General features: G+C 43.1%; 1 protein-coding gene across 1 annotated transcript in view; it reads left to right on the top strand.

Moving 5' to 3' along the window:
* The window catches only part of naaladl2 (N-acetylated alpha-linked acidic dipeptidase like 2), a 590615-nt gene that overhangs the window by 429158 nt on the left and 137965 nt on the right, over window positions 1-23492 (top strand). Inside the window, exon 9 of the mRNA XM_079574900.1 lies at window positions 21278-21370. Within this exon, the coding sequence (XP_079431026.1) occupies window positions 21278-21370 (93 nt within the window). The remainder of the gene's footprint in view (window positions 1-21277; window positions 21371-23492) is intronic.

Here is a 23492-nt window from a genome sequence, read left to right as displayed (position 1 = left end):
TTGTTCAGGCGGTGTGTGCACATTTCTCACACCCAATACTCAGTGACTTTTGCTTGTTTGATGGAAGTCTAGCAGTGGTGACACACACTAAAAGTTTCTGCGCGTAGGTCCACAAAACTGAACTCTTCCCGGAATCTTCCCCGGTGAGTTGAGCCCTGTGTTCGTCAAACAGCGGTGATTCAGCGGTTCACGACCTGCAGTCTGAGCCACCGTGAGTCACCCAGCTTCCTCCTCTGCACTTTCCAACATGCGTAAAGTCGGAGTTTGTACTGCTCCAACAGTGATGAGTCTGCCTCCCAATACCTGGTGGATCTTTCTGAGAAAACCCAAGGCAAAATAATCGTGTTTTTCAAAATGGAGAATGCATCAGTGATTTTAAAAAACGTATTACATGTTTGACGTATGAATCATTTCCTCTATCAACTAGTTTCCTGTCTTCTTCCCATCTGTTACATGTTTAGTTTCTGCGAACTGCATTTGTGGTCTCTGTGTTCCACATTGTTTTGCTGGATACTTTTGCTCATCTTTGCTGTGTTTTTTGTGAGGCTCCGTGGATTTTAACACCCATGAAGGACCCAGATTTTTTTCAAAGTAAACAAACAGCTAGATTATGAGCTAAAGATCTACACATTTCTTCTTCTGAAACACTGAAGAGGCACCAAGAGCCCCACACCTGCAGCACAGTGGAGGCATCATAAGAGGAGCTACAGGAAACAAGGAAGGGGAAAACGAAGACGGACAAGACTCGCAGCAAAGCCACACAAATCTTCTATCCCTACTGTTCTCAATGGACAAATGGACATTCACTGGAGACTAAAACAGATTAACTGACGGTGAAAGACTGTTGGGGGGCGGAGGGAGCTGTGCAGAAGGAACAGGAGGAGCTGACCAGTGCAGGACACCACGCTCTGAAACAGGGACAAACCCAGGAGGCGCCGCACCATTTTAGAGGAGCACTGAAGGCAGCCAGCCAGTTTTCCCCCGGGTGCTACGGTTTCCCCAACCTCCAAAAACAGGCTGCCCTGGCACATTATTTATCCTCATTACCCCCACCAGAACCAGGCACATGTTCTCCAGTTTGGCTTTACCCAAATCTAAAAGCTTCTTGAGGAAAAAAGCGACAAAAAAGTAAATTGTAAATGGACTCTAAATGGAATCTATTTTGAGCAGGGGCGAATCCGAGTATACAGGGGCTGGGGCATTACAGGGGAACCAATGACAGAAAAACTGCCCAAAAGTAACTTCATTTTTTTTTTTTCATATTTATCTCTCTGACAGCTCATGTTTAAAATACTCTGTTTCCATATTTTTTTAAGTAGGCCCCCAAAGCCCCCCTTCCTTAAAATGCTGTCCCAGTAATTTTGTACATAGACTGGAGCATTTACAATATATATATTTAAAATTTTGTAGCGATTTGAATTTTAATTACACTATAAATCCAAATCCACTAGATTTTGAAGGGGTTAGATGCAAGTTTGCCATTTTATACTCCCTACTGCCACCTCAGGTCTTATGTGTAGCTGCACCTTCTATATTAAAGAGGGGGTATTATGCTTTTTTCAATCACATAGCACCAGTCTATATCACACTACAATGATGACGGAACCTTCTGTTGGTCTGTAAATGCAGTAAATTAGAATAACTGCCTTGTATAAAATGTCTCTCTCAAAATGGCTGTAGTGAATGTCTTGAAATAGGCCTCTGTCTCTTTAAGAACCTCTGAGCCTTTCCGACACGCCCCCTCCACACGCTGTCTGTGGCATCAGTGGGGAGGGGGTTCTGCTGAGGAGCAGTGGTTGGTTACTCGGCTGGTGACGAAAGCTCGGAGGCGTCTCCAGGAGGTGGGGGCGTTCCTAGGAGGACTCGGGCAAACCTATCCCTAAAATGGCCGCCATCAGAGTTTTTACAGATGACTCAGAAATACGTGAATGTGCCAAGACAACACTTCAGGCATGTTTTTAATGAGGGAGTGACATAAAAACATGATGTAAAGCTTGAAAAAGTCGATTTTGCAAAATACCCCCCCTTTAAGCTCGTGCATGACGGCACTTCGGACCCGAATTAACAACTTTTTGAGTGACAGTGCAGGATTTTAGAGGCAGTTGTGGTGAACAGGTCTGGGCTCATTCTACACATTAGGACATTGTTGGAACATGTTGGGGGAGGAAAATACATCATTTTAACATTTTTAAACTCTGTATAGTCCCTTTAAAAAGCTTGATTTTAGGCTAAATTTAAAAATCGCAAAATCTTGAGAAAGAACTTAATATTTTCAAGTAGATTAAATACATTTTGAAAAGAAGAATTAGGCTTAACGCTGACGTTTGCGACTTGAGATGACTTGCAGGCTAAAGAAAGACCTGCATTTAGTGACTCCCTCTGGTAAGCTCCAGTCGAGAAGTTTTTAGATTTGGGTAAAACTGAACTGGAGAAAATGCGCTCAGTTATGGCGGGGGGTAAGAGGTTAAAAGTGAGCTTCCATTGGTCTTTTTTTACGGATTTGGTGACAAAGTTCCAGCGCCTTCTGGTGGCCACTTTACGTAAGACAAGCTTAACATTAAAGATGGTGGGAAGCATAAATGTAGTCAATCCACCTGGAACACAGACCTATTTACATATAAAATAGGAGCAAAATGAGCGGTTAGTGCTGCAGTTTAGTTTCTGAGTTTCCCTAAATGCACCATTACAGTTTAATTAAGACTATTTTCAGCCTGCGCCTCCGTCACATGACCTGGTCTTGCGTCGGTCCCTGCAGTGCGGTTTTCTCATTAACCCACAGTGAATGAGGTGAGAGCAGCTTGGCCTCGGTCCACGCATTAAACACAAGAGAAAAGAGGAAAATACAGCGGAGCATCGCGGATCCGCCGAAACAATTTGACAAGATCTCCCAGGAGTGTCCCATTGGCAAAAAGCCGTCGGACTTGGTTTTGAATTTTTGCCTTGTTTTTAAACAGCAAGGCAGAATTGGAACAACAAAATTAAACCATAAATTTAAACTTGGCTCAGTCCATTATTAATGCTTGGCTGTTGAAATTACAGACAATCTTGAAAATGAAAATACAACAATAGTATTCTTTTCCTCATATTTCTATTAGTAATTTATAGCATACGTTTCAAATTGTGCGACACCACCCCCTACTGGCGGCTTCAGAAGTTTCAATAATGCGGCACCTGAAATCCAACTGAGACTTAACATGTGTCAAAAAACGATTGAAATAGTGAAATATGTGGCGTGTACGTTTTGAAGCAGTACTAAGTAACTCTTGCCCCTAGAGGCCATAAGCGCAACTGCAGATGTCGTAGCAAGTTGCTATTTTTTAACGTATTAATTGTCCGTGAGAGTAAATACTACGCTGACAGAAAAGACTAAGGGAGAGAGGGTTATTGTACATCCAATTACACAATGGAAATATTTTTTTTCACTGAAACTTGGCGGTAAATACTGTTTAAGTGGCGCTAGCCCGCAGTTAGCTTTGCCCGTTAGCCTGTTGGCTTCTTCTTCGTGATTCCATTAGTGTGTATTGGTGGCTCCGACACGTAGGCAGGGAAGTTGCCATTGTGGTTTTCGGCCAGAGACACCAGGGGGAGATGAAAGACCCTCCAGTCATCCCATTAAATCAGAGGGACTACGAAAAAATCAGAGAGACTACAAAAAAGGATTAAATCAGAGAGACTACGAAAAAGGATTAAATCAGAGAGACTACGAAAAAGGATTAAATCAGAGAGACTACGAAAAAGGATTTATTAAGGTAAACAAGTGACTTAGTATTGCTTTAAGGTGAGACTGCAGGTAAATAGGGGAAAATGTAAATGTAGAGACATCAGTTTGAAACTTTTGCTGAACATTACTGATTGCAAGTTTTCATTTAAAATGAAGGCCTTTTGTGCATAAAAATGGACAAAATTGCCTTTATTTTCAGCAATGAAATCTAAATAATGGATAGACCAACAGGACACGTGGATGTAAAATCTGTCAATATTTGTAAATGAATAACCGAGAGAAAGACGGCTTCCCGAAGCGACGTAGTCTTTTTTTATACTCTGACATAAAAACTAAAATGTTAAGGAAGAAAACTGTGCCCCATGGACAGATTTTTTTAAAATTTGTAACTAAAAAATGTACTTATGTTTGTTAGAGAATTAACAATGTTGTTCGAGAGGATAGATGAAGAATAGGCAGGAGTCTGGATGTCTTATACAGGAGAAGTTTATTTACCATCGGTGCGGGACCCGGAGACATGAACTCCAGACATTGCGCAAGTCCTAATATTCAAGTCTGTCTATGCTTCCACAGAAAAGGGATAAATATCCTCTCAGAGCGTCATACTGATACATAAGCAAACATTCAGTGGCTGAGAGTGGGCGCCTGAGCTCCACAGTCAGAGATAGTATGACTGTACAGCTTGACCCAGTGTGATGAATAGCAATTTAATGTCATCCTCTAACAATGTCAAGAACGTTTTTACTTGATGCAACATGAAGGCTTCTCATCTACAGGATCTTGTTTTGGATTTCTGTCGAGCTGGCCCGTTTCTTGCTAAAATCCCTGAACGTGCCGCCCTTGTGCCTGTGTGGTTGACCTGCCCGTGTGGCCTCGGCGGCGGTTCAGCTGAGCGCTCGCTGCCTGATCCGCTCCTCACCTGCGCACTGTTAAACATCAGCCATTGACACTGACACAGATTTGGCGCTAATTCCTGCTTTTCGAGGCTCAAATCCCGGCTTATCCGCGCCCTCCACGCCCTCCCCCTCGAAACCCTCCGTCCGTCAGCTCGGTATGGTTTTTCTGACTGCATCCCGCCAATGTCTCTTCTCATTTTTTCAGCCATAACTCCGGCTCTGCTCAGTGACTGGAACAGTGCGCTCGGCTGCGTCCGGCCGCGGTGTACAGCACAGATAAGTCTCTCCCAGACTTTATCAGGTGGGATCCGCTGATGTGGTCGTGGCCTGTCACACGATCAATGAGAGAAAGAAAAAACCCACATATCGACCGGTGGATGTCACTCTTCATGAACTGGACCTGGTTGTGAACTGTGCGCTGATGCTGGAAGTATTTATCTAGTGTTTCCATGCAGGATGTTTGCCTCTAATCATGTTTTGACTGATTGAGTTTCTTTCACTCATCATTGCTTACGACCTGGGGAATCACGATTTTTGTTCCCCATCCGGATCCATCTCAATTGTGCGTTCAAATTTTAACCATATCATAACAATTTGCTTTTAATGTTGCGATGTATGAACATAGATTCATGTTTTATATGTAACATGACATTATTTTGAACAGAGTATATTATCTGATTTGGCCCTTGACGCTCTGGACTTTGGGAATGTCTGACACATATGTAGATAATGGGGCTGGGAAGATACACTTCTGTTGCGATACATATCATGATACAGAGGGCTCGATACGATATGTATAGGGATACAATCTATTACAGGGGTCCTTAAACTACGGAGATGATTTAACTCGTCCCCCTGGCTTGTAGAGCACACATCCCCGAGTATGTCAGGTCAGTCTCAAGCCCATTCCTGTGCAGAATTATGATTTTTTTTAAACTAAATAACCAGTATATTCATTCCAGCCACTAGGGGGCAACTTAAATAAATAAAATAGAATTCCACACGTGTCCAGCAGAGGGCCCTGACATAAGAAATCAGGATATAAACAACACAGTATATCCACGTGGTAAATGAAGCTTACCACCACTGAGTGTGGAGTGAATGAATAATGACGACAGTACTTTGAGAAACTTGTTACACAGGCTTGTAAAGCACAATACAAGTGTAAACGGCAGAGGTGGGAGACTCGAGTCACATGACTTGACTCGAGTCAGACTCGAGTCGCAATTTTTGGGACTTAAGACTTACTTGACCAAAGCTGCAAAAAGACTTGACTTGACTTGGGACTTGCTGTTTGTGACTCGAGACTTAACTTGGACTTGAGGCCAGTGACTCTCAATGACTCGCTATGACTTTATAGTTATTATTTATTTGAGTGAAACTGTCGAAAGATCAGGATTCATTTCGTAAAAGCGGCGCATCTATGTTTACATTATGGTAATCAGCCACATGTGTGTTCGGTTTCCCGACTAGGGCTTCTAATCAATACAGCGCGAAAAGGCAGGAGGAAATATGACGTCGAAATACGTGCATTAAAAGTCTTCTAAACAGAGTGAAGAGGTGGAGATTTACGGACAAGAAAATGTTTGAAACGATGGACTGTACCTACAGCGCAGACGGGCGGCCTCGAGAAAGACGATGCGGAGCTGGATCAATCAACAGAAATCTTGGGGGCTTTTCGATGTTTTAAGGCGTTCACACAAAGTTTACAGCATTTAGAGGCTATTTTACGCATCCGCACACAGCCCAGTGACAGCGGGACTGAAGGCTACGCAGAATCTACTCTGAGCAGGGGCGAATCCAAGTATACAGGGGCTGGGGCACTACAGGGGAACCACTGACAGAAAAACTGCCAGAAACTAACAAAAATACAAATAGTATTTTAGATTTATCTTTCAGACTGCAGGGAAAAGCAGCTCATATTTAAAATACTATATTTCATATTTTTTAAGTCGCCCCCCCCCCGGGCCCCCTTCCTTAAAATGCTGTCCCAGTAATTTTGTACATAGACTGTTTATTTATAATACATATATTTTGACTGTAGTGGCGTCTAAATATTAATTAGACTTTAAATCCAAATCCATGAATTTTTAAAAGTTTGATTTTAGCCTAAATTTTCAAAATTACGGTATCTTGAGAAAGCACTTGTTATTTTCAAGATTAAACACATGAAAAGACACGCTGGCGTTTGTGACTTGAGGTGACTTGCCGGCTAAAGCAAGACTTGACTTGACTTGACTTGACCCCATGACCGATTGACTTGGACTTACTTGAGACTTGCATTTAGTGACTTACTCCCACCTCTGGTAAACGGTTATGACTTTGGTCACATTAGGCAAAGATTTTTTTTTGAAAATACAATTAAATGGAACCTGTGGTATTTCAAATTAAAACAAAGTGTGAAGACTTGATTACTACCTTTTCAAACCACTGAAGCTAAACAAATGTTCCTGGAGTCAAGTGTTGATCTTGGGGATTTAGTCGCGGGGACAACTGTGCCAGGCGAGTCATATAATTCTATGTTATAGCCAGCCTCGCCCCCATCACAGTCAGGAACGATAATGTGGCCCCCAGAGAGAAAAGTTTGAGGACTCCTGATCTAATAACAAACTGCAATTATTTTACCCTGAATTATTATTATTATTTTTTTTCCAAAATGTATGTTTTTAAAATTTAAAAGTTAACAAGGAAAACGTTGCGCTTATTTGTTCAAACCAATCAGCACCAACTCTGGTTTAACAAAACTATTAAGTCAAAAATATTTGGTTTCCGACACAATACACATACAAAAACACACATCAAAATTGCAAATCGTATTTTGTCCCAGTTCAATAGTTGGACATAGATGTGGAGAGACTGTTTAACAAACCTAAGACTCTTTCTTTCTCTTCAGTGGCTGCAGACTTTACGAGTAAAAAGCCCCACATGTGTCGAAATATGAGATTGTGATTTCTTCTACACCTCTGTTTTTATAATAAAGGGAAGAGTCGTCTGACATTAGTTTGAGTAGATACAGTAATTATTGCACTTGCAAGCTCTCAGTCACTCACTGAGTTATGTTGTTTGGAAACTATATCGGCCTCTCTTCTCTTCTGGGGATGTTTTAAGCTCTCGCCAACACCTGTTACTGCGACGTCACTCCTTTTCTCTTTGTTATCCAACACATTTAACACACACTTGATTACTGCACTGAACACATGGCTATTTAGTTCTTACATTTCTGTTTGTGTTGTCTTTCCTGCAGAAGAAGTTGTTTGGCCGTATCTCTGTTGTCTGACCCTGAGCCAGGTTTCGACCTCGCCAATCGCTCGGGTTCTTTTCAGGTATTCTGCTGACATCGACTCCATGCACAGTGGGGTATTATATATATATAAGCTGGGTTCTCTTGACCTGGCTCACGGTCTGAAAAGGCGGTGCTCACAAATCCTCACGGCATTATAGACATTCGGTGCATTTCTCTTGAAATGTGTTTTTGTTATTTTGTCATCCATTTTCCACAGCTTTATCGTGGAGTCAGTGGGCGCAACGCTCATAATGCAGCAAAAGTTGAAGGCCAAGGAAAAAAAAAAAGTCATGTTATTCTGCGAAAAGAGTAGCAGTAAGAGATAACACTGCCTTTGTTTTGCATTTTCAAAGTGAAGAGCCCATACCGTCTTCTGACAGTGTGTATAACATGGACGATCCTTCCACAGAACTGCTGTTTTTGTTCAAAAATGCAATCAGCGTGCGGCATAGGAAATGAGTCTTAAATAAATCATTACTCACCAATTCGCAATGGGGAAGAATGTTAATTCTATTGTACAGAGAGCCTGATACTCGCTTGGCTGCATATCCACGCCGCGCATACGTTCTTTCAGCAGCGAAGCATCTCGTTAAGTTTTCGCATCTCCACGGAGGGCCCCGAGCAATTAACCAATGGTCAGCCAATACTGCCGGCCTTAATTGAATGGGAATTAAAAGAGAAAAAGGGCGCGGGGAGGGAATTGAGAGGAGATGAAAGGCGGCAGACAGATGGAAACTCATGATAGTGGGGTCCCGGGAGTGGTGCGCCGAGCTCAGATCGATCCTGAGGAGATTACAGCCTCTGCTTTTGTCTTAGCGGCAGATCTAGCCCTGTTTAGTGCTCATTCACTGTAACAGAAGCACTTTGCCTCTCCGCAGAACGCTCGGGTGGACACCGCGCTCTACACACGCGCCTGTCCGCCGAGGTTGGGCTCGGATCAGGGCAAACATGAAGAGGCGTTTGGCGAGACTGAGCGAGGCTAACGCGGAGTGACCCAAAACCTTTGTCCTGAGTTGGCCTCTGACACGGTTAAAAGATTGATGCCCGTGCGGCTGAAGCAGTGCTGACGAAACGGAAAATGTTGAAAGTAATTTGGCGATTTTGGCTGGAGACGTGGTGTAAACAAAGAAGGTTTTTTGAAGAAACGGCTGTTGTATCCAGGAAAAATATAGCAAGATCCCAATGTAGGGCTATGATTGGATGGAACTGTCTCCATTCGCCTTCTGAAAGTCGAAGTGTTGTTGGCCCAGGAGCCTCTTCTCTGGTCTGTTGAAAGACAGGATCAGACGAGGGTTTGGTCGGAGCCAATCATTACCCGATATGCTTTGTATCGCTCCAATCACATACTCAAATTTGTAAAGCAGCACACAAATGCACAAGACTACTGAAGCACATCATTCGCACATCATTCAAGACGAACTTCCTAACTTCTCTCATCGGTAATCAGAATTATTTTGTAGTTTACCTTTTGATTTGCCAGAATTTTCAGTGTGACAATTCTCCTAGAATGTAATGTTTTCACACACGTGTTGGACAGACCATGCATTGGTCTAAATCGGGTTCATATGGATATTTATTCATAGCAGATTGTTCAGTAGAAGCGAAAAAATGGCAGTCGGAGAATTAGCATGTTGCTAACATGTATGCATCATGTAGTAGAAAACTATATTCATTATTCAGAATTTGTTAAAGAGGGGGTATTCTGCTTTTTTTCAGTCCCATAGCACCAGTCTATATCACACTACAATGATGACAAACCTGTTGGTCTGTAAATGCAGTAAATTAGAAAAACTGCCTTGTATAAAATGTCTCTCTCAAAATGGTTGTAGTGAATGTCTTGAAATAGGCCTCTGTCTCTTTAAGAACCTCTGAGCCTTTCAGACACGCCCCCTCCACACGCTGTCTGTGGCATCAGTGGGGAGGGGGTTCTGCTGAGGTGCAGTGGCTGGTTACTCGGCTGGTGACGAAAGCTCGGAGGCGTCTCCAGGAGGTGGGGGCGTTCCTAGGAGGACTCAGGCAAACCTATCCCTAAAATGGCCGCCATCAGAGTTTTTACAGATTACTCAAAAATACGTGAATGTGCCAAGGCAACACTTCAGGCATGTTTTTAATGAGAGAATGACATAATAACATGATGGAAAGCTTGAAAAGTCGATTTTGCATAATCCCCCCCCTTTAAAGCAGTACTAATTAACTCTTGCCCCTAGAGGCCATAAGCGCAACCGCAGGTGTCGTATCAAGTTGCGATTTTTTTACTTGTTTATTTCTTGGAGAGTAAATACTACGCTGACAGAAAAGGCGAAGGGAGAGAGGGATATTGTGCATCCAATTATACAATGGAAATATATTTTTTTCACTCAAACTTGGCTGTAAATATTGTTTAAAATGACGCTAGCCCGCAGCTAACTTTGCCCGTTAGCATGTTAGCCTCTTCTTCGTGATTCTATTAGTGTCTAGTAGTGGTCATACCGCCTTTGCTCTGCCCAATCCCGTCAGACCTTGGAAGCTCAGCAGGGAAGGGCCTGGTCAGGACTTGGATGGGAGACCGTTTGGGAAACACCATGAGGTCTAGCGAATGTATTGAGTGAGTGAGTGGTTGGTGGTCGGAGGGGCCGATGGCGCAGACTGGTTACCTCGCTTCCGTCAGTCTACCCCAGGGCAGCTGTGGCTACAATAGTAGCTTACTACCACCAAGTATGGAGTGAACGAATAATGCAATGTAAAGCGTCTTTGAGTGTCCAGAAAAGCGCTATATAAAACCAATGCATTATTATTATTATTATTGTTATTATTAGTGTGTATTGGTGGCTCCGGTCCGGTGACAGTCAAGTTGCAAACATGGTTTTCTGTCCAGAGACACACTTTTGAAATCATCACCAAACTCCTATAGAGTTCAGACTGAAATAACATTGAGATTTGTTTCCAAAGCTCTGGCTCTTATTCTCAGAAAAGTTAAACCCAATAAGCATTTAAATCCAATGATAAAAGAACATTACTTGTACTATGAAATGGCATAAATTTAACATAATCAGGTAGTTTTAGGCATAAAATTCAAACCCAGCGCAGCATAAAAGCCCTGAAGGAACCGTTTGACTGAATCGAAACATATTCAGTGTAATCTTTTATTTTTATTTCTCTGTCTCGCGTCTTCCCGGGCTGGAGAAAAAAAATTGCGAAAAGTGAAACAAATTTCCGACGCAATTAGAATAGCAGGCGCGGAGGGAGCACAAGCCAAGCAGAACCAGTCGAAATGGCTTTATAGAAAGAGCAGCCGGCCCTAATTACACCGCTATTGATTGCTCTGTGCTGCTTCCAACGTTCACTTACACCTTTTCTTCTACCTTTGTAAGCAGAAAGTGGGAGAGGGGGGAGAGAGGTTTGTATTATACCCTTACATGTTTTAGAACTCTGTGCATTCTTCAGAAGTGTCTTCCGACTGTTAACCGACGGTTGATCGTCCCAGGTCTCTGGAGAAGAGGGTCCCGTGAGTGTGACACTGACCCGAAACAGAGATGAGGGAGGATTCAGGTTATGTTGATTGAGGTGTTGATGAAAGCTGTCAAGAACTGTCCAACCCATTTCTCAACAAACGTTTTTGTCAAATGAGTGAAGCGTCTGGTTACTCTTTCCAGCCTTAGTAGATCAAGTGACAACGCACTGCCCCCTTGTGGAAGTGCGACCGTTTTTCATCATTAAGCTACTTATTTTGTATTTGAATTGTATATTTTAGGGATGCCGATGCTTGTACTCATACTCGTTCTCATTCATGAGGTCCCGATACCAGAAACCGATACCATTTGACGTGTGGCCAGCTGAGGAGAGAAGAAGCAACAAACTGGAGAATTGTTTAGTGTAAATCCAATAATCCACATAGAGCTGACTTTATTACAGACTGCGCTCTCTAAACCAGAGTCTGAGCTGGATTTAACCAGAGCTTAATGTTGTTTGTGCTGCAGCGTCTGCAGTGTTTACAAGATACAGGCTAACGTTGCTAACTCGCGTCTAGCAGTTTTGGCCATTCTGACGCCGTTTTATGCCCAGGGGTTTATTCATCTGAAAAACTAACCCAGCGACTAAAAAGTCCTCAGAAAATCCAAATTAAAGACATACAGCATGTTTATATTGAGGGAAAATGAGCTGCAGCAGAACAATGAAAACGCTGTAGCTTCTCGCTAAGTTACTACAAACACACGAGAAAATCTACAGGACCTGAAGTAAAGACGAAAAGAGACCATTTAAGGAACATCTCAATACTATTGTTAAAAAAAAATACATAAATGAGTAAAGCTCAGGCATTGGGAGCTTTAGGACATGGGCTTTTCCGTCTATGGACTATGCAATTAAAATTAAAAATCATATTGAATGAAAATAAAATAAATAAATAGCCTAAATGGCATCAGCACAATTCTAATATAACTGCTCTTAAATGTGTCGCCGACTTTACTTAAGGAAATGTACATGAGTAAATGAACTAATTACAAACCAATCTGCTGTGAAAAAAGTAAGAATGTTGAAGAAAATCCCTTGTACTCGTATCGGTATTCGGTATCGGCGAGTACTTAAATCAAAGTACTCGTACTCGTATCGGTTTTAGAAAAAGTGGTATCGGTGCATCCCTAGTATATTTGCCCTCATAAGATCGTAAAATACATTTTCTTTGTTATAGTCCTTCCATTAAAATACACCACAATAGCAAGATGCTTCCTGGCCCTTTATTGGAGAATTGTCTCTGTGCATAACTTCCTCTTTCAATCCAGCACGCCAAAATAAAAGCACACAGCTCGTCTCATTGATCAGTTCAGCAGGTACTTGCAACATTACAGGAATATGATTAAATACACACAATGTTTTGTCTGTTAATAGTGATGCGTAAAGAAAGTTGAACTAATGAATAAGACGGTGCTTTTATTTTGGCGTGCTGGCTCGAAACAGGAAGTCACTTCTTGGGCGGCGTTGTTGTGTTTTGAAGTTATGCACAGAGTCAATTGGAGACTGTTGGCTATCTGCAAAGCTAGTTCACAGACACACACTAAAGTACTTGGGGACTGTTTTTGATTCCTCTCTACGATTTGATAAAAACACAGAGCAAATTGACAAACGTGGACATCAGCGAGTTCAGCTGATGAGGAAACTGAACTCTTTTAATGTATCAGCAAATATTTTAAGAACTTTTATCATTCTTTTATTGAAAGTGTCTTAACCTTTTCTTTTATTTGCTGGTTTGACGCCGGTCTGTGAAAAATAGGAACAGTCTGAACCAGATTGTCAAAGTGTCAGATTTCTGGTGTGCGTTTTGAAGACCTCGCCTCACTCTGTAAGAAAAGAGTCCTCCAAAAGACTCGATCGATTTTGGGTCAACAAAATCATGTCTTGCGGTCGCACTTTACTCTGGTGCCCTCCGGGAGGCGATATGTCGTCCCCCAACAGAAGAGAAACCGCTATTCAAAATCCTTCATTCCGACTGCTGTCAGAAATTTAAATGACAAGGTTTAAGAAGGCAGTGTTTATCTTGTTCTTTTCCCCTCATTTTTACTGGTCCCCTTGTGTCCTGATGCACTTACAGTTCATGACGTCTGTATATGGTCGTATGTGTCTCCATTTACTGTTTTTTATGACCAGAGAGCAGTGAACAGAATTGCCCATTGGGATGAATAAAGTTGTTTTGATTTGATTTGATAAAGGCAGAATGGGCTATATGCACAGTGCCCCTACGTGATTTCTTCCTGGACAATAAGATCGATGCTGTACTTTCGGTCCCCGATCGTTTACATTCCCGATTAGCCAGGTCCCAAACGTATGAAGAGTTAGCTCAAGATTTTGTAAAGGACAGCGAGTTACTGATGGACAGTCACAAACATCATGCCGGATTTCCCCAAAGGAAACACCAGGGCTCGTTAAAGGCAGAGCTTTTATCTTACGAGCTAAAGGCTAGTGTTAAATAAGTAAGGTGAAATGTATAGAACGTCATTATCGGGAAGTACCGACAGGGCGATGGTACTTATGCACTTCATACACTTTTATGAAGGCCGAACGTTTATTTAATGATTTCCGCGGCAAATATTTCCCAAAGGTTTACTTATTACTAGCCGAGCTACTTAGTGGAAGGTGCAGTTGGAGGAATGGTGGAATCGCTGGGTAAGTTGAAAGTCGAACTCCCGTTAACTTCACAAGTGATTCCCCAGACTTCTCTCGCAGGGACGGGGACAGAGACGGTGTCCTCGACTACTATGTGTGGAGTGATATGAAAGACCTGTATAGAGTTTGGGAAATTCCACAGTTACCATAGAGATCCGCCATCTTTGCAGCTGTTAGCATACATTTCCATTGACTAACATTAGCCAAAAACAATATAAAAAGTGGAGAAAATAGTCGTGGAACAGCTCCGTTAGCTGCTGAGTTACTGCTGGTAAAAACATCTAGCTCACTGTGGTGTCCAAGTGTTTTAATGTGAACAATAACTCCAGCATTTTAACTTTTAAAATCTCCATTCGTTTACAACTGCTGCCAATCCCATGGTGCTTAGCGACATGACATCACATTCTCAAACTCTATTACAAGCACAAACTCTGTCGCCATTGGCAGCAGTCATTATTTTTTTCAGAGGTCCTCTATCAAAAAATAATGACCGGTAGAACGTTGGATAATCCCATTCAAGTCAATGGCACTTGCATTGTGAAGAGCCGTATAATAAATGTAATAAATAAATGTAAACAACTCCAAGAAATGTAAACTACTAACAAGCCGACTCTTTTTCGCGCAGGTTCGTTCAAAACTTTGCAGTCATTTTATTTTTTATTTTATCTTAGCCTCAATACAAAAACACCCACGTTGTGAACACTGAGGTTTTCTCCAGCGAAGTCTCATCTCAGGTCATGTTTTTAACCTGCTCCAGCCACATCTTAACCTTTACTCGCTGCCCTTTACCAAATCTTGAGCTATGATTTCCTCACTGCCTTGCACTTGCCACACTTGCCACACTCGTCACCCTTGTCTCCCTGCACCGGTTAAAGCACCCCAGAAACGGATCCCATATCAAATTAAAATCGTCTAATTTTCCTTTTAGTTATTGATTGACTGCGGAATTCTTCCGCAGTCAATTATTGGTTTTCATGTTCTTTATTATTATTCCTCTTCCATCTTTTTCCCGATTTTCTAGAGCTTTCAGCACCTTCATGCTTTGTGCAATTTATGCAAGTTATGCATCAAAACGTTCCGCATGTTGAGGAGAAGGTGCTGTTACTTTTGGGACTTCTGCAACTTACGGTTTTTCCGCAATCGGCCAAAATGTCGGAGATTTTTCCCATTGACTTATAATGGGGCTGCCGCAAATCCATGCTTTTCTGCACTTTTTTCTGCATTTTCTGCAACTTCTGCACTTTGTGCATGTTCAGCGTATGCAACTTGTGGGTTTTGAGAAAAAATTGTCCTTCTGCAGTTTTCCAGTTTTTTTATACGAGAGTTTGAAATTTTTGCATTGGTGTGTATGTGGGAATCCAGCCAATGGGGAGAGTCCAGGACTTTCAGCCATTTGTGCAGCTTCTGCCAATCAAGCACTTTCAACAGTTTGACCAGTTTATGGGATATAAAAGTTTATGCAACATTAATAATTTATGCAAAGTAACCACTTTATGGGATTTAACCAATTAATGCATATTAAAGTGTTTATGCAACTTAAGAGTTTATGCCATTTAGGATTTATAATTTTAAAGAGTTTATGCAATTTACATAATTTATGAAAATTAACCCATTCATGCATTTTACCACTTTATGCAGTTTATACAGTTTATGCAACATGACATTTTATGCATTTTACCAGTTTATGCAAATTAGATTATGCAAATTGAAGAGTTTATGCAATTTCTGCATTCGCTTCCCGCATTTCCGCAGTCAATCGCAATGGCGCAGCCATTGCATTTCTAGTTTAATATTGTTTTTTTTTTCCAGTTTCATCATATCATGTAACAAATTAATATATGTTGGATGATTTCTTGTATTCCAATTTTAGTAATGTCAGCCTTCTGGCCTGTACTGAGATAAATTTGATAACGGCTTTCTGCTTGGCCACTGCTGGAGGGTCAGGGTGTAACTGTGTTCCACAAACATTTCAACCTGAAAAGACTCACAGAAACAGAGTGACGGTGTGAGTGTTTTATTAACGAACATGAATCATTATTGGGGCTCAGACTGAACCAACCATATGGAACGCATGGCTTTGACGAGTGATAGCCATGATCTTCCCCGGAGCCTGGACCCTGGTGGTGGTGGAGGAGACCTGGGTCGGCCACTTGATGAGCGGAGCCGAGGAGGAGCCAGGCGGAGAAAGGGGTGGAGGAGGGTCGTAGCACGGCTGGCAAACGGCTGAGTGATTGACCAGGGAGCTTAAAGAGTAACTAAACGGGCGTGGCAGAGCCTTTCCCCACCCACAAACAAAAGTCAAACATTTCTGAGAAAGGGGTGGTCTCGGAGGCTTTGGGGGAGGCGAGGGGGGTGAGTGTGTGGGCGGGGTCTGCTCTGTTGACAGTCTCAGACCAAGCCCCTCGATCTGACAGGACTGACAGACTGCTGTTACCGCTGTCACGACTGTGCGCATGGTTTATTTTTTCGTAGGATAGTTGGTGCACTCTCATGACTTGTGATTGCTTGATGTAGCAACTATCCTACGAAAAAAAAAAAAGATGGCCGCTGGTAGACGACTCGCTCGCTGTCAGTGACTGCGAACAGAGAGAGAGCATCGCACAGTAGCTTTTCTAAGGGATTTATTCCTCTACACCACCTCAGCCGAAGTGTGAGCGTCGCAGGGGCGCCATCTACTGGTTTGACTCATGAGCTCAATATGAAACCTCCAGAATCTCAAACTATAAGTTAGCATCGTAGCTAAGGCTAAATAATACTACTCTCCCAAGTGAGCTGGATAAAATACCAGTAGAAATATTTATTACGTCGTTTTTTGTAAATGTACGTAAAGTCACTGTCCCCTCAGAGACACTCGCTTTACCAAATTTATTTATTTATTTATTTATTTGAAAAGGAGGGACAATATATATTAATGAACATTGTAAACAATGTAAATATGCCAGATTATAGCCTTAGGCTAATTTGATGTTACACACGAGTTAGTAAAAACATACAGAGACACTATATACAGACTATGTACAGAGAGACAGTGATCACATCGTTAAAACAAATAACAATAACAAGAGTGGACAACAGAGGAGAATATAGAAAATAGTAAATGCATCGACTGTATTGCACAAACCTCAATAATGCACATGCCCTGACAGACCTGATATTGCACTGACCCATATTGCACCATTCTATATTACACTGACCCCTATTGCCCAACCCATTTTATCTGACCCTTATTGCACAACCCGAATTACACTGATAATTGTATCTCTTTTTTTTATAATGCACTACACATGATCACATGTTTGTGTGCCCCTCAGCCACACTTTTAAATGACTCCTGAATGTAGGGAGACTTGTGCTTTCCCTCACTGACAGTGGAATACTATTCCAGAAGCTCACTCCCTGATATGACAGGACGTTCTGTGAAAAGGCAGTCCGCTTAAATGCCAATTCACAATCACCTCTCACAGCAAGATAATTCATTTATTCATTTGACCAGGGAGCTTAAAAAGGGGATCCTGGTGAGGGGATGAGCAGCCGCGGTGATTGGCTGTCGTGAAGGTGCGGCTTGAGCGGGGCCCGTGATTGGATGATTGGAGTTCTCTGCCGGTGATGAGGTGATGAATGAATGCAGCTGGTGGGTCTTCCAGGTTGAATTTGCGCATAAGCTTCATCAGACATCGATTTGAAAATGCTAGTCCAGGAATCTGTTACGTTAGGACAGTTCCACAAAGTGTGAGCTCATGAAGCCTGTTCCTTTGGGTCACTATTTTGAGTATTTAATTTTCTCTCCCCACACCTCGTCTTCGAACACGCCTTTCACCAAACTCCTTGACGCCTCCTCCGCTGTATCTACTTTTTTTTCCCCTCCGTCCTGACACGTGAAGTCCCTCAACTCTCATCCTCAAACTGTTGAAACTTAACTGGGTTTCACCTCTTACCCGCGGAGCCCCGCATCCAGGACGTCCATTCATCACGGCGGGATTTACTCTCCAGCACCGCCTGCCCCTCTCCGCTCCGCTCTTCTGCAGAGCGAGCGCCCCCGAGTCCCCGCGTGCTCCATCCTTTTAGCCAAAGTCATCCGTACCTCTGTCAGGAGTGATAAATGCCTCCTGTTTGGGCCTGTGAGGATCCGCCGAGTGTATTTTTCTGTATATTTAATAGGAGCAGCGGCAGCGGTACAGCGGTGGATGGCGGGACAGGAGCGTGGGGACCTGTCCTGGGAAAGTAGTCAGCTGTAGGCAGGCCACCTCTGTCACACGCTCCTTCAGATGCTCCGCCATGTTTCTCCCTCGAGCCCTTGAGCCAGGCGGCAGGTTGGCAGTGTGAGTCCACCGCTGCAGCGCTTTAGGATATGGGGTTATTTTAGTTTACGATTGTTCTAAAATACAAATCTTCTCGCCTCACAGCAAAAGGTTTTATTTCTTGGGTGTTTTGTGTGGAGTTTCTGTATCTGTATCTGTATATAAAACATGCGGAATAGCCTAAAACCCTGTGGATCCTCGTGGTTACAGGTTGGGTAGGCTACCATTATTTATTTTTTTATACCAGTGCTTTAACAATACTTAGTTTTCGATACCGATACCTGAACAACCAGAAAACAGAGCAAGATTTGCAACATTGGGTTCCTCTCCAATGTCAAGAAATGGGTGAAAAATGGGGGGAAATTTAGGGGAAAATGGGGGGAAATTGGGAGAAAGTGTGTGTAATTAAAATATCTGTAATATTGAGGAGAATAAATGGTAAAACAAGAAAACAAATTGGAGCTAAAATAAGAAAAAAAATGGGGAAAAACATTGGCTTTTTGTTTTTTCAAGGGGAAAAATAAATACAAATAGAGAGCCTGAACCCATCAGACCTCAAAATGGATCTAAAGATATAAGATTTTTTTTTTGGTACCTGTTTTTCGAAAGTTATATTTTTCCGATACCAGTAGTACCTAAATCTTTTTTCTGATATTAGACTGGTGTCATTTCATGGTACCCAGCACTGTAGGTGGTTTGTCCATGAATTCGAAGGTCAGTGGTTCGAATCTCGGCTCCTTCTGCTCCAAACTGTCATGAGTGTTTGGTGGTGATCGGAGGAGCTGAAGGCGTTCATCGATGGCCGGATTCTTCATATTCCGCCTGTTCGCTCTGCCAGTGGCATAGCAAGGGTACTGAGGGCAAGAATGCTGGTAGGGGGCCCTCTGGAGGTCGATCGTTGTACTGCGTACTGGGAGAGAGGACGTCGTTTGGGCAGGAGCGGGTCACCTGACAACTCCCATAATGCAGTTCTTCGCATAAGTTTTCCTCAGAATCGAAGGCAGAGGTTCTTTAGGTCATGAAGAGTGTTACATAAACTGGTTTCACTATTATCTTACGAGCTAAAGGCTAGTGTTAAATAAGTAAGGTGTAATGTATAGAACGCTGGTCATTATCGGAAAGTACCGACAGGGCGATGGTACTTATGCACTTCATACACTTTTATGAAGGCCGAACGTTTATTTAATGATTTCCGCAGCAAATAATTCCCAAAGGTTTACTTATTGCTAGCCGAGCTACTTAGTGGAAGGTGCAGTTGGAGGAATGGTGGTGAATCTCTGGGTAAGTTGAAAGTCGAACTCACGTTAACTTCACAAGCGATTCCCCAGACTTCTCTCGCAGGGACGGGGACAGAGACGGTCTCCTCGACTACTACTGGAGTGATATGAAAGACCTGTATAGAGTTTGGGAAATTCCACAGTTACCATAGAGATCCGCCATCTTTGCAGCTGTTAGCATTCATTTCCATTGACAAACACTAGCCAAAAACAGTAGAAAAAGTGGAGAAAATAGTCGTGGAACAACTCCATTAGCTGCCGACTGCTGGTAAAAACATCTAACTCACTGTGGTGTCCAAGTGTTTTAATGTGAACAACAACTCCAGCATTTAGAAGGCAGAGGTTCTTCAGGTCATGAAGAGTGTTACATAAACTGGTTCCACTATTAGAAATATAATCTGGTGGAGCCATGAGTAGAAAAGTCGGTCCACAGCTCATTATAAGTTAACATTAGGGAACCATGACTCACTGGGGCGACAGTGGCGCAGATGGTAGAGCGGGTCGCCTCATGATCGGAAGGTCGGGGTTTCAAATCCCGGCTCCTGCAGCTGCAGACTGTCGTTGTCCTTGGGCAAGACACTTCACCCAATGTCTATGAGTGATTGGTTGGTGGTGGTCGGAGGGACCGTTGGCTCATGTGAGCAGCCTCGCTTCTGTCAGTCTGCCCCAGGGGAAACTGTGGCTGCAAATGTAGCTGACCGCCATCAGCATGGAGTGAATGAACCCCCTCCTTTTCATGCTTTGGGTGTGACTTGTGTCATATGAAAAGCGCTTTACAAATAAGATTCCCTTCCAGCAACAGGATGGGGATGAACAGCACCACGGAGCATTGGTGGAGATGATGTAACTCATTAGGAAGACTGTGTGTATTGACTTGACTGTTGGGGGCCCCAGGAAGCTGCCTGCCTTGCCTTATGGCAAGCTACGCCTCTGCTCAAAACGCCACCAAATGATGGCAAAATCAGCACCTTCTGCCTCCACTTCAGTGCGCCCTAGTCTTCTCCGCCAGCTGCAGGAGAGAGGACTCGCAAGGCAACGGGTTTGTGAAATAAAAATAAGAAATAACTATTTAGGAGCCGGCGAGCTGTACAGTAAAGTCCTGTCACAGAGGAGTTCGCTTTGAAGCTAGCCCGCTTATCTTTCACTTTCACAAGTTCTTCTCTTGCTTGCGAGGGGCAGAGAAAAGTTATGTGAATAAGAGCAAGTAAAGCTTAATTGTGACCTAAAGTGATAACACAACCCTACAGAGGGGAAATACTGAGGTTAAACAAAGTTCGTGCAGAGGGTACTTTGATAACCCGGATGTTGTTTGCGTTCTCTCTTGGTGTGATCTGGACTGTGGAGCTTGATCTTGCCGGACTCTCGACAGAGCAGAAAATAGACTCGATCTGTGTTTCTGTCTGGACCGTCCTGGCGATGAATACCCTCTGTGTTTAGAGAGAGAATGTGGAATCAAGCCGTCAGTCGACCCCGGCTGTGGCTACAATAGTTTGCAACAAATGAATGACGTCGACCGTGTAGCCACTTGAAAACCTCGGTCTTGTGAAGCTCAGTACAAAAGTAAACCGACATTATTTGCTCCTGACACGCCTTAAAGTATGAGGATTCACAAAAAACAAACAATGAACTGATGCTAACCTTGTCGATAACTTATGTTTTTCTCTCTAGACCGTAAGACGATCGCGCTGACCGTTGGAAACCGGTGGGCCAACAAGAAGATTTACAACGTTGTCGGTTACCTGAAAGGAAAGAAGAACCCAGGTATGTACTGCTGTTAACTTAAAGGATCTGTATCATGCTATTCTAGCCATTCCAATGATGTACAATGATATATTGTACCTCTACCACTATGAAGTACTCATTTTTGTGATAAATATAAGTATTTTCTGGAGGTATTTTTCAAACCTACTCCGCCCCCTCTCTCCGAGCTAATCCGCCCATGCAACATTAGCAGTAAAAGAAGTATAAATATCACAGCAATAAGTGAAGTTACAACACAATGCAGTAATGAGGAGTTGACATCTGCAACACAGCTTCATAAATGGCTAACACACACACGCTAACACACAAGCTAACACACGCGCTAACACACACACGCTAACACACACAAGCTAACACACAAGCTAACACGCGTTTTGATTGACTCACCGCTCTGTCCTGGCCGCTCCATCGGGTGTTTACATTATGGGACTCCCAGGGGCGGACTGGCCATATGTCCATTCTGGAAGAGCACAGAAGGGCCACTGGCTCTAGGGCCACAGGTCCCGCCTCAACCGAGCTTTACCCAAATCTAAAAGCTAAAAAGAAAAGCATCAAAATAGCGACAAAAAAGAGGAAGAAAAGAAAACAAAAAAAGCAACAAAAAATGTGATGAAAAGTCAACAAAAACACGACAATAAAGCAGCGAAAAAAGCAACAAAAAGGCCACAAAAGCATGACATAAACGCAACAAAAAATTATAGAAAAAATGTGACAAAAACACAACAAAAAGCCACAAAAAAGTAATGAAAAAACAACAAAAATATCACAAAAAATGCGGCGACTTGACCAAAAGCTACAATCACTTTTGTACGTCTCAGCTTTCAAATGAGGTGTTACACTGTTGCTCTCCAGTCGAGAAGCTTTTAGATTTGGGTAAAGCCAAACTGGAGAAAATATGCTCCGTTAAGGCGGGTGGTAAGTGCACATTTACGCTAATTTGGGCCAGGCTGGTCAGAGTCCAGGGCTGTTTTTCAGTCCCAGTCCGCCCCTGGGACTCGAGTTGGTTATAAAAGCTAATCCACTTTGATTCTGGCCAAGGTTCACCAAACATCCATCAGAGACAGTCACAGAAAAACAATATTTTTCCAGAAAGAAATTCCAACTTCTGGCGAGTGGCCTCTGCTTTAGGAAGAGTTGAATTATCGTTAGGTTAGAAACGAGAACAGGCGTCCAGAGTAGGTTAGAAAGAGCTCCATCTTCCCGTGTGCGCAGATAGCCCGGTTCATTTGAGGTGTTTTGAACAAACGGACTCTGATCCAGAACAAGGAGACGATCCCTGGCCCGGCTGAAAATGTGGGACTCGGCCCGGTTCGAACGAGCTCTGTCGCCGGATCATTTAGTTTCTGAACTGAGCCAGAGAGCGGAACAAAGCCAGGAAGAGAAAGTTGTGCTTCTGTTACAACCGAAACAAACGAGTTACGCAAAGACAGAACAGAGCGGAGACAATCACGGCATTCATTACGTAATGTAAATGAAAACGCATGTGCAGACACGTTAGAGCTAACAGTCAATACGACATCTACACCTAAAGCCAGGACTCGTAAATATGAGGCAGAAACATTGACATGAGCAGCGCCAGAGGCCAGAGAGCAAAGCCTCGGACAGTCGTCATTAGTAGTTTCCGATGTCTCTGCTCGGAGCCTTCGCAGTTGTCATGTGAAGAAAAAATATCTCCGGGGGCCGCCAGTTCTGCTTTAGTCCTGGTTTAGTCCTGAGCCGGTTCTCAATCTGTGTACTTGTGTGGACTTCTGTGCTCGTGGACTCGTGAAACGCCATCACGCGCGGCCCAAGTCCTGTTCCAATTCAAAGTTCGCTTCTCAGCAAGTCCGCTGTAAATCCCTGGATGAGAACTTGCTCCACCCGTTTTACCCAGGATGCATCAGAGGAGACTTGTGCGTTCTCCGCCAGCTATATTTCCCACAATCCGTTTGGTGTGAGCACGTGGCTCACGCGAGCCCCCGCCTGCAGCGCCCCCTCCTCCTCAGCACCGAGCCTCCAGCTGAACTACAGCTGATCGCGCGCATGTAAATAAACACGGAGATGTTCCCGGTTTAAGAGTCTTTTATCCTCAGAGACGTGTCTCGTGCTCAAGATGGTTTTCTGAGCAGAAGTGTGGAAACAA

Source organism: Gobius niger (assembly GCF_951799975.1).
Source record: "Gobius niger genome assembly, chromosome: 17".
Taxonomy (NCBI): domain Eukaryota; kingdom Metazoa; phylum Chordata; class Actinopteri; order Gobiiformes; family Gobiidae; genus Gobius; species Gobius niger.
This window is presented reverse-complemented; position numbering and strand designations above follow the sequence as displayed.